This window comes from Syngnathus leptorhynchus, chromosome 3 (assembly GCF_054491065.1).
Source record: "Syngnathus leptorhynchus isolate UIUO chromosome 3, UIUO_Slep, whole genome shotgun sequence".
Taxonomy (NCBI): Eukaryota; Metazoa; Chordata; class Actinopteri; order Syngnathiformes; family Syngnathidae; genus Syngnathus; species Syngnathus leptorhynchus.
The window spans coordinates 4,452,321-4,464,852 of record NC_141197.1 but is presented as its reverse complement, the minus strand read 5'-3'; the positions used below and the strand labels follow the sequence as shown (position 1 = coordinate 4,464,852).

The 12,532-nt window shown below is 39.6% G+C and overlaps 1 protein-coding gene across 1 annotated transcript in view; it reads left to right on the top strand.

Moving 5' to 3' along the window:
* The window catches only part of LOC147058885 (zinc finger protein basonuclin-1-like), a 48,172-nt gene that overhangs the window by 25,936 nt on the left and 9,704 nt on the right, over nt 1–12,532 (top strand). Inside the window, 2 exon segments of the mRNA XM_085907163.1 lie at nt 2,256–2,358; nt 8,973–9,208. Of these exon segments, the coding sequence (XP_085763289.1) occupies nt 2,256–2,358; nt 8,973–9,208 (339 nt within the window).

Genomic DNA, 12,532 nt, shown 5'->3' with positions numbered 1-12,532 from the left:
GTGCCAAAGCAGTCTTGAAGAGCATCAGAGGCCCCCTCAGGCCACACTCTAACTCGCTTGCGAACCAGCCTGGAAGTTCTCACTCTCTGTCTGTACGCGGGCGTAAGCAGAACGGTGACATGGTCAGAAAGTCCGATGTGGGGGAGGGTGGTGGCCTTGAAAGCTGCTTTATGTGCAGTGTAGACCAGGTCCAGGAAGCTGTCACCACGAGTTGGAAAATTAACATGCTGGTGAAGCTTTGGAAAGACAAACTTCAGGTCAGCATGATTAAAATCACCAGCGAAGATGAAACTGTCAGGGTGCACCGTCTGCTGATCACTGACAGCCTGATACAGACCTGCAGAACCTAAAATTTTTTTTTTTCAAACATTATCCAACCATCTTAAAAAAATAAATGTGCAATGTTTTTGAATCATATGTTTAAAAATGTAAAACTATACATACAGTATTAAAAAATGGTGGCTATTTAATAGAACAAAACTACTACGTTACAATATATATATATGCATGTTTTATGAAGGACATATCAAACAAAACAACCAGGTCGGCGAAAAACAATATAAACATCACTCTCTTGTGGGCTTTTGATAGCCCCCTTTGGAGTCGTTTTTTTTTTTAAAGCCATTGCAGTCCTTGTTTCATCATCCGTGGCCTCTGTGCGTGTCGCCAACAGCTTCGACAAAGATGAACTCTATGTACATCAGGCACCACCCATTGTAGACCTTGGGATTACTCTGTAAAAGAAATATGAATACAGCGCTTTTACCAGCGCTATCAGAGCAGTCCTCCTGAGGGCTTTCTGCGCGAGTCACACGAGCGCGCATATTGAACGTTGTCATTGACATTTGTGTAGCGTCTACAACAGAAAAAAATGTCAACATTGAGCGCAGCCACCACATCGTAAACCTTCACTGTTGTCTTTTTTTTTCCAGTACAGATGTCAACCTAATCATACCGATCCATGGTCATCATCAGATAACACAAGACTGCCTTGCAATCTGTATACCGTATTTTCCGGACTATAAGGCGCACCCCAAAACCAAAAATTTTCTCAAAAGCCGACAGTGCACCTTATAGTCCGATGCGCCTTATATATGGATCAATTGATCAATTTGTTGATCCATACTGATTGTACACAGTGCTCTGCCAAAATGTACGGTATAATACAACTAGTAAATTACAAGGTCGCATCGCTTCCCAACATTACGGCAACCGTGGTCAGGGGGCGTCACTGAATAGCTGTTGTACCCGTGAGGTTATTTCATTTCAAAATAGGCTGCTCTGTTAATGTTTCGAGTAAATTTACTGATCGATATGGAAGGGAAACATAGGTAAGCAGTACCAATATGTTAGATCGAACTTTAGTCAGTTCCGATCATTTTATAGGAGCTCGCTTGAGAAACGCGATTGTTTACACTTTGCTGAGGCTCATGGGAATTTACGTATCGATATGGAAGGGAAACATAGGTAAGCAGTACTAATGCGTTAGATCGAACTTTAGTCAGTTCTGATCATTTTATAGGAGATAGTCTGAGAAACTCGATTGTTTACAAAGGGCTCATTGGTTATTGGCTAGTGGATGCATACCCTGGTCAACCTCAGTTTGTTGCAGTATAGCTTCTATATTATGCGCCTTTTACTCCAGTGCGCCCTATATATGAAATAATTTCTAAAACAAAAAAATTCAATGAGGGTGCGCCTTATAATCCAGTCATTTTCACATGTCCTGAGTGTTGTTAGTCACCTAAATGTTGAACAGAGACTGTGATGTAATGAAGTCAAATTCCTTGTTTGGCACGCTCAAACATGGCGAATAAATTCTTCTTGAATCTTGAATCTTGACTTGTGTGCGTGTGTGTGCGCGTATGTGTGTGTGTGTGTGTGCATGCGCGTGCGTCTCAGAGGGTGTATGTTTCAGCCTGTTGAACATTCTGTGCACCTGTTTGAGATGTTTATTGTGTTAGAGTAAGCAGCATCAGAATTGTTTTGGATTAGCCTAATTGGACATTTTTTATAGCTGTTCACTGATGTGTTTTGTTACTGAGGGATGAGAAAAGGGTTGTTGTTGTTTTTTTTACTTGACCATAGTTAAAAAAAGAGCAATAAAGCACAAGCCAGAACTAAAAATTTAAATTATTAAAATTGCTAAAATGAGATATTTACCTAACTGTTTACTGCTCTGTTTTTATTGTTCACGTGAAAAATTATCATTTTCAAAACATTTTGAACCTTGACATTTATACTTTTTTTGGTAGGCTACCTGTTGCACTTTGTTGAATTGCAACTGTGACAACTTTAAGCCTGGAAAGCAGAAAAGACGTCAGTGTGAAAACTGCAAGCATGGCTGGGTTGCACACGGTAAGATCTGAAATCCTTTTTCATACAATTGACTTGGAGTTCCACAGCTCTGAAAATGGATGACAGGCCATTCCTAATCGACAGTACTGTAATTTCTGGACTATAAACGGCACCAGATTATAAAATGCACCAGCAAAAATTAGGGGGAAATCTTGTAATATCCATATACAAGCCGCAGGTGTTTTAATGTTGAATTATCATTTGTAATAGAATTGAAAGAGGATGATCAGGAAAAGGATGGTTCTTTGGGGACTCATACCTTTTATTAACATTATATTTATTGAGATGAAGAGATGGAGCTCTGCAAACATGCATAACATCAGCGACAACTACAATAGACTTAATATGCAGGGAACATGAGCAACACACAACTAATAATAAATGAAATAGGACCACTTACAGGGTTAAAGTTGGGAATGCGATTCAAGCTCCACATAAAGCTCCCGAGAAGACATGACCCGGATTTAAAAAATTCTGAAAAGGGTGACGCAGCAAGATGTCATCAAAAATAGCCCAGTGCCGTCTCGTGGCCAGAGGAAACCTCTACACTAAATGCAGCAGCTCAATTTTCTTTCATCTCCCATAATGATGGTTTGTTTATGAAAGCTTACTTTCTCCGGTAATGTCGGTCTTAATCTCATTCTGTCTCTTGTTCGTGCCAATAATGTAGCACTATTTGCCTGGTGGACGGACATGCGATCAACACGCTGCTCTTCTCCCCAGTGACCCTGTGTCTGGTCACACATCGCTCTGTCCAGCAAAACGGTGCCGCACAACAGCGGTCCACAACCATAGATATGCCGCACCGAACTACAAGCCGCAGGCGTTCAAAGCTTGTGCAAAAAGTAGCGGTTTATAGTCCGAAATATGGAGCATGTCTGTAGTCAGTATAATTAAGAGGGTATTCAGAAAATGCATAGTTTGCTGTGTGTTGGGCCCTGCTGTCAGTTGGACTACATTTTAATGACAGTGGAACATCAAATTGCTGAATTGGGTCCACGAGCTCATTTGTAACCTGAAATATTCATGAATCAAGGTACTAATATTTCCCATTAAAATGAATGGAATTGCAATTATTCAATTCCAGCCAGTTTTACTTGAGTTTATTTCCCAGCTTTGGTTATACCTTTTAAGTAGTTCTATGAAAAAATGGTGGTATATGTAACAGCCCAAGACCTACAAAAAGGCTCTATGGTCAACAAACAGGAAGGCAGGCCTTTTGAATTTACTTTAAAATTCAGTATGGCCTTTGTCACGAACGGGGCAGGACAACCAGATGCAGCACAAACTTAAGTTTAGTAGGAATGGAAAAGGAAAGTGGGAGAATGAAGGTCTGGGCAGGGTAGCAGCAACGGGAAAACAGGACCGAGGAGGAAGGAGAGTCTGGACAGTGGTCAAGGAAAAGGTGGAATTGGGTAGTGACAGGTGTCAGGACACGGCTAGGTGTTCACGGGGTCGAAGGGAGGCAGCCAGAAAGTCAGATATAGATAGGCTGGCAGCAAATATCAGGGCAGGCAGACGGGGGATATCAGGAGAGAGGAACAAGCGTCGTCAGGTCAAGCAACGCACAGCAAACTCGCAGTTGGGTACAGGCAATCGTGGTCGTGTCAGGCAGGGTCTGAATCAATCATGGTCGAGCCAGACAGGATTTAGTAGCAGAGATCAGTTGTGAGAAATCCAGCGAGCAGACAAACTGACCAAGAGGAGACCGGTATTTAAATATACAGATGAACGGGTAATGAGGAACAGGTGACAGCGATGAGCGCTAATTAGCGCGAGGGCCGCTTGCAATGTGTGTGGTGGAAAGTTAGCCTCCAGGATCAATGTGGAGAAGAAACGTGACAGCTTTGACTTTAAAATTTGCTGTAACATTACCCACAGGATCCTATCTTGTCAAATTTTGCACATTAGATGACAGTTTAGGCCTGAAGGACATCTCCAAACTTATATATCATTGTCATGGTAGTGTCAGTGGTTACAGGAAACATATGTTTTATTCTTTACTGTTTTTCTCCTCACAGGTCAACAAGATCTACTTTATATTGGCTTGCAAGATAGTTCAGGACTCAGATTTCCCTGAAACATTAAATTTGATGGTCTATGTAAACTTGCACAAAAACTCATTCAACTTTGCACACATCAGGGCAGGCAAAATCATCAATAAATTATTAGTTTATCATGCGATTAAAAAAAATGGCTCAGGCCGTGTCCCCTAAAGTTTGTTAACAGCCCCAGTTCTACATTAGTATATGTATATCTACTAAAATTTGGTGGTGTGTGTAAACAGCCAAAGACCAACAATAATGACTTTTGGAGCAATTTGGTAAACCTAACAGGCAGCCTACCATTTTGATTTTTCTTTTTCAAATTGGCCTAATCTTTGGCCTTTTATGGATGTTGCATAATCTAGAGGGACTCTAGAGGTTTTATCAGTTTGTCTTGAAACTATGGGCGGCCCCAATGTACCAACGTACCTCAAAGTGTCAGTACCCCAAAGTTGTAAGGGCCCTTTAAAGCTGTCTGGAGCTCTAGTTTTAAATTAATTTTCAAAAATATATGATGTGATTTTTTCTGGCCCCGTATTTTAATTATTTTACCTCCAATTTGAACAAGAGATTTTTTCTTTTTTTATCTAGTTTTGACATTTTTGACTGATTCAATTTGTAACCATTTAAAACTCTCAACTTATGACTAAATCAGAGTTTCTAGAGATTCATCCCCAGACTCCAAATACCGTAATTTTCGGACTATAAGTCGCGATTGTTTTCTTAGTTTGGGTGGGGGGTGACTTGTACTGAGGAGTGACTTATGTGATTTTTTTCACAAATTTTCGTAAAAAAAAAAAAAAAAAAGGGGGGAAACCGCAAAAAACGAACCGCGATGTAGCAAAGGATTGCTGTAATTTGAATTTCAAGCGACGTCAGTGGCGCGGCGGTTGTTTACATAAAGGACAAAGATTCAATCACGGGATGTGGAATATGATGAAGGGCCCCACATACTACCGGCATCATTAGCGGCTTTGTTTGTAAGTGACACGGAGGATGAAGAGTTTGAAGGATTTACTGATTTGGAGTGACACAGAAGGTTTGAAAAACTATTACGCACGCCCTGTCCTTCTCGATGGGAGCTCTCTTTCATCTCCGTGGATGAAAGTCGCAGGCCGGCGCTCAGCCGGGTGGCTGTCCGGGGACGGTGGATGGGGCTCGGACATGGCTTTTACGCACACCCGGTCCTACTCTACGGAGCTCTCTTTCACCTCCGTGGATGGAAGTCAGGGGACGGCGCTCGGCCGGTTGGCTATCCAACATGGCTTTTACGCACGCCCGGTCTGATTCTATGGAGCTCTCTTTCACCTCCGTGACTGGAAATGCCACCTCCGGGGATGGAAGTCGACTTTGTTAACGCTACAATATAGTTATATACTAGATCTGTGGAATAACGACGAGGCTGACGTCAATCCGCGGCGTTGTTGACAAAGGACGAGGAATTTGATCGATTTGGAGTGACAAATGGTTTGATCATATTGTTGTAATATGATAGTTATTTGAAATATACTTTATATATTGTTATATGGGTCTGTGGAATAATTAGAAATGCAACTTAGGAGTCCGATGTCAGCGGCACAGCACATATGCGGCGCATACGCGGCATTGTTTACATAAAGGACGATCGCTGGATTTAATGAATTGGAGTGACACAGATGGTTTTATAAACGTGTTATTTATGTAATAGTTATTAGAATAACTGCTACGTCAGGCCCGTTCTCAGCTCTTCGTTTGTGTTTATGTCACGTTAGTATACCTATCGTTGAGCCTGTTGTTGCTCGCCTCATGTCTGTTCTTGGTGTTGGATTTTGTTGAATAAATTTCCCCCAAAATGCGACTTATACTCCGGAGCGACTTGTATATGTTTTTTTCATGTTATTGTTAATTTTATGGCTAATGCGACCTATATTTCGGAGCGACTTTCAGTCCGAAAAATATGGTATATCAAACAATTGAAACGATTCCAACTTAAACATATTCAGCTCATTCCAGGTCATTTAATAGCAATCCACATTGTTCAATATCATTCAAAGCTCAGCCTTCACGTTTAATTTTTGACATAAATTGCATGGCAAAGGACATGCTTTACTTGTGGTTCTTGCATTGTTTGAATTTGCACATTCTAAAAATATTTTGCCCAAACTATGTAGAGTAAATGTGTTAAATAATACGCACATCCAGTGTTGGGAAAGTTCATTTTCTACATGAACAAGTTCAAAATTCAGTTCACAAATTTTAAAATGAACTTGTTCAATTTATAGTTCATAATTGAATTTCTTAAGTTCACTGTTTCAAAATTGAAAAGTTCAGTTGTTTTCTTCCCCCAAATAAAAAAGTTGCTGTGAGCTTTTACCCTATGGCATATCGGCATTTTCTCATTGTTTTAACTCATTCCATTCACACTAATACCAGGTGCTGCTACCACCCTCCAGTCTCAAATACGAGAGGAAACAAAGACAAAAATATAACTGTGGCCCCGAATGTGCAAACACAAACAGTCTAGATGTCAGACTGAGGCATGAAACAAAGGATGTGCAAAACATTTAAAATAACATTATATTTGCTATAACTAACTTTTCATGTTTTGTGAAATTATTATTTTGTAACTTGTTGCCTCAAAGAACCAGAAAACGTTTAGAATTTGGGACATAAAAGTGCAAAGGTAAAGGTGCAAAGCCCAAATAAGTTACTAAAACAACAAAAAACACTCATTAAGAGTAATTTGTGGTTCAACGCCACTGAGCGCAAGCACTGCAACCTTTCATAAAAATCCTAAATGCTCTCATAGAACCCTAAATGCTCACGATACCTTATCCGTTGCTTTTGACAAGAAAGTGCAAGTGGGGATGCTTGTCGTGCGACTGAGTTTACATCGACTGAAGTGTCATCACACTTTCTTTGCTCCTCTAAGCACACATCACATTTTGATGACGCACGCACTATGCAACTGTTTGTGGCCGGTGTTGCTACATCGTTTTCCCCTACCTAATTAAGCCTTATTTACAGTACTTTTAGCAGGTCTAAATCTAAGTCACATAAGAAGAGAAAACATGGCACCCTTTAACAAAATGAACTGCCTTCAATACCCTAGAATCAGCGCATTCACAAAAACAAAACTGTCCACGAAGCAAAAATGCACTCCCTTCACTTGGCCCAAAATATGAAGTTGATGCCCAGCTGTAGCTCGCCATTAATAGTTATAACCAATTACCGTAATTTTCGTACTATAAGTCGCTCCGGAGTATAAGTCGCACCAGCCATAAAAAATAAAGTGAAAAAAACATATATAAGTCGCACCGGAGTTTAAGTCGCACTTTTGGGGCAAATTTATTCAATCCAACACCAAGAACAGACATGAACCAGCAACAGCAGGCTAAACGATACGGTATGCTAACGTGACATATACACAAACGAGGAGCTGAGATTGAGCCTGACGTAACATTCTGAGTTATTCAAATAAATATTACGTAAATAATACGTTTATCAAACCATCTGTGTCACTCCAATTCATTAAATCCATCGATCGTCCTTTATGTAAACAATGCTGCGTATGCACCGCATATGCGCCGCGCCGCTGACATCGGACTCGTAAGTTGCATTTCTAATTATTCCACAGACCCATATAACAATATATAAAGTATGTTTCAAATAACTATCATACAACAACAATATTATCAAACCATCTGTGTCACTCCTAATCATTAAATCCATCGATCAAATTCCTCGTCCTTTATGTCAACAATGCCGCGCGCGCGCCACACAGATCTAGTATATAACTATATTGTAGTGTTAACAAAGTACCAGGAAAGATGTGGGTTTGGTAAACGGCTCTTTATTTAACAAAACAGAGTTCAATGAGCCAACAACTACTGAACTGTAACAATAAAAACATATACAAGTTGCTACATGACATAAAATATATCGAATAACTATAACATAAGTAAGTTTTTCAAACCTTGAGTCACTCCAAATCATTAAATCCTTCAAACGTGGGGCCCTTCGTCATCCTGTGATAGAATCCTTTGTCCTTTACGTAAACAACCGCCGCGCGGCACCGGTGACGTCACTTGCAGTGCAAATGACAGTAATCCCTTGCTACATCGCGGTTCGTTTATCGCGGTTTCACTACATCGCGGATTTTTGAATTTTGAAAATTTGTGAAAAAAATCACATATAAGTCGCTCCTGAGCATAAGTCGCCCTACCACCCAAACTATGAAAAAAAACGCGACTTATAGTCTGAAAATTACGGTAAGCTTATAAATATCTTTTGATTGAACTCCTTTATTGAACGTGATCTGGTACAACACTGCACACATTACTCACAGTCGACAGATAATAGTTGTATAAACTTCCTGGGCTGTAAAACATATTTTGGCTGTACAAATATACAAATTTAACAATATTTTAGTAAACATTTATTTTGTATTAGTTCACAATCCCATTGGCAAAAAAACAAAAACAAATGTAACGAGTGTTTTGTTTCCACATTGTGGTACTGTACTACAAATTTAACTTTTGGGGAATGTGACTCCCTCCTCACCAACCCCCACCCATTTTTATGTTCTAGCCCTTAGTAAATTGAAGGTGCAGGAGATGTATCAGCATGGCCAGGTGGAGATTGTGAATACCAGCGTGGTGTTTGACATCTGCAGCTTGATGCTGTATGGGACCCAAGCTATTCCCATACGCCTTAAGATCCTTTTGGACCGCCTTCTCTCTGTTCTCAAGCAAGAAGAGGTTATCAGGATCCTCAATGCACTTGACTGGACACTACAGGACTACATACGAGGATATGTACTGCAGGTAAAAACAAGTGACTTACATTTACTTAGATGATTTATATTTAAGCTTAACTTGTTTCCCCTTTTGCTCAGTAAGACTAATAGACTTTACGGTCTGTAAAGTGACGATTCTACAACCACACACAGTTGCATGCAAACATACAATCATCTCTCTTGCTTCTCTTTTTTATTTATTCATGCCATTTCTTAATTGTATCAATTATTTTCAAATTTTATAGTATTCAGTCGAATTAGGGCAGGATTGAGTGTGGGATGACAGGCGGATCAGGATCATACTCCAGGCTGGTAGGATCCTGAACTCTGCTGTATGCACATTTGCTCCATTTTTGCTCTTATTTCTTTCTTTCTTTCTTTCTTTCTTTCTTTCTTTCTTTCTTTCTTTCTTTCTTTCTTTCTTTCTTTCTTTCTTTCTTTCTTTCTTTCTTTCTTTCTTTTTTGTCCATTGCTCTTGTTTATTCATTGTATGTGCGTTCTTGTTTTTACTTTTTGTTTTTGTTTCCTTGGATGTTTTATGTCTTGTCACCGTGGGATAATGGGAAACGCAATTTCGATCTCTTTGTGTGTCTTGGCATGTAAAGGAATTGACAACAAAGCCGACTTTGACTTTCGGATTAGTGCAGCTGTCATGTACCTTGTACTGGTCTGTTGTGGTGAAGAAGGAGCTGAGTCAAAAGGAAAATGTCTCGATTTAGCGGTTGCTCTTTTGTTCCTACCCTAACCTATGGTCACAAGCTCTGGGTCATGGCAGAAAGATCCCAGATCCAAGCAAACAAAATGGATTTCCTTGGCAGGTAGTCCAGGCCCTTCCTTAGAGATGGGTTGAGAAGTTTGGCTGCACCTCTGCATTGAGAAGAGCCAGATGAGGTGGCTCAGGCATCTGATTAGTGTACCTCCTCCATGTCCCACCAGCAGTACACTCCGGAAAGGACCCAGGACACGCTGGCTCGACTATGTCTGGCCTGGGAATCCGGCAGTGTTGGAAGAAGTGACGGTGGATAGGAAAGTTTGGGAAAGCTAAAGCTGCTGCCTCCGCGACCTACCCGATAAATAGTAGATATTAACACACCAGTTTTTGCCGTGAATTTATAGAACACTCTTAAATTCCCAACACAGAAATTGTAGAATTTAGGACTGAAAATTAACATTATAATTCCGTCATTTGTCCAGTTTTTCATAGTCAGTTATGAGGGGGGAAAAAAAGACAAACCTGAAAATTTAATAAATCTTCAATAAGGTAATATACATATATCGAGTGGTACCTCTACTTACGAACTTTAATTGGTTCTGCATTCGGCGTTGTGAGTAGAAGCGTTAAGTGGAAGCAAGGTTTCCCATTAAAATCAGTGTAAAAGCTAATAATGCGTGCCGGACTATCCCAAAAGTCACACTTTTTGTCCTATTATTCTGTGTAAAACACACAAACAAAACAAAACAACAGCTTTCTTTTTTTTTTTTTTTGCTTTTCCAAACCTTATAAAGTATAAGCGTTTCTTCATTTTTGACCTCCTGACTTTTCTACACTCGCTAAAGATATCTCTGAGAAGACAGGCAAATAAATGATTTTATGTTTCCACGTACTCCCTTTAATGTGCTTACGTACTCGTTAGGACTTTTTGGTGCAATTGAAGAGTTTTCTGACTGTATGAGTGGTCATTGAACACACCTCGCATAGAATGCAAGTGAGAACGTGATAAAAGAAAAGGAATTTATAGAAAATAACCTGGTATTGTCTTCCGCCTTTCACTCAATCTCAATGCGTTCCATCTCCCATGGCAGGGGATACCGGTACTGATCACTGGGGCATCAACGAAGATGATGAAGGGCCCCACGTTTGAAGGATTTAATGATTTGGAGTGACACAAGGTTTGAGAAACTTATGTTATAGTTATTCGATATATTTTATTTTGTGTAGCAACTTGAGTATGTTTTTATCGTTACAGTTCAGTAGTTGTTGGCTTGTTAAACTCTTGTTTTGTTAAATAAAGAGCCGTTTACCAAACCCACTTCTTTTCTGGTACTTTGTTAACGCTACAATATAGTTATATACTAAATCTGTGCGGCGTGCGCGGCATTGTTGACATAAAGGACGAGGAATTTGATCCATGGATTTAATGATGAGGAATGACACAGATGTTTTGATAATATTGTTATATGATAGTTATTTGAAATATACTTTCTATATCGTTATATGGGTCTGTGGAATAATTAGAAATGCAACTTACAACGGGTCCGATGTCAGCGGCGCATATGCGGCACATACGCGGCATTGTTTACATAAAGGACGATCGATGGATTTATTGAATTTGAGTGACACAGATGGTTTGATAAAAGTGTTATTTTATGTAATAGTTATTTGAATAACTCTGAATGTTACGTCAGGCCCGTTCTCTGCTCCTCGTTTGTGTATATGTCACGTTAGCATACCGTATTGTTTAGCCTGTTGTTGCTGGTTCATGTCTGTTCTTGGTTTTGAATTTTGACAAATAAATTTGCCCCAAAAGTGCGACTTATACTCCGGTGTGACTTATATATGTTTTTTTTTTCACTTTATTGTGCATTTTATGGCTGGTGCGACTTATACTCTGGAGCGACTTATAGTCCGAAAAAAACCACGCACTCTATGGGAAGGGTGGGGAGGAAGGACCTGCACATGCATAGTATTCAAAAATAGACATAGCTCTTGTTACTGAGCTGTTGGAAGGATCGTCTGTAATGCCTTTAAGGAAAATGCACCTGAAACAAATCAAACTTACAAAAAATTCTGTTAAATTTTATTGTACTGTATTATTACAGTCTGCATTCATAAATAAGTTTAAAAAAGCGAATACTAATTCAGGCAATCCTTACAATATATAGGTTTGCTTACTCTCTCTACAATTTTATGAAGGTGGAGGCTGTTGGTCTTGTCCTTTTTCAGACTCTTCACATGACTTCTGCCATACTGCTAGTCTCTTGGACAGCGTCCATTCCTGCAAACATAACTCGAACCACCTCTTTCAACACTGGTGATTCCAAATGCCTTATTTGTTAGTCCCTGGACAGTTTATACTTTCTCCTCCTCAATGTTGATGCCTAATAACGTTTTGTTCTCTCCCAACATGATCAGAGCTACTGTTCTTTGCCGCCCATGTTTTTGTATAGAAACATTTCCCCCTCCTTTTCCAACAATGTTTAAGAATTTCTCATGCAAGCCACTGAACACTGTGTTTTATTAGTGTTTAATGATTATTCAAACCAAATGTTCAAAATCCATATTCATGTGGCTAAATCTGAATATTTTGAAGTTAAACTAATCGTATATGTACTGATTGTTATTTTTAGCTAA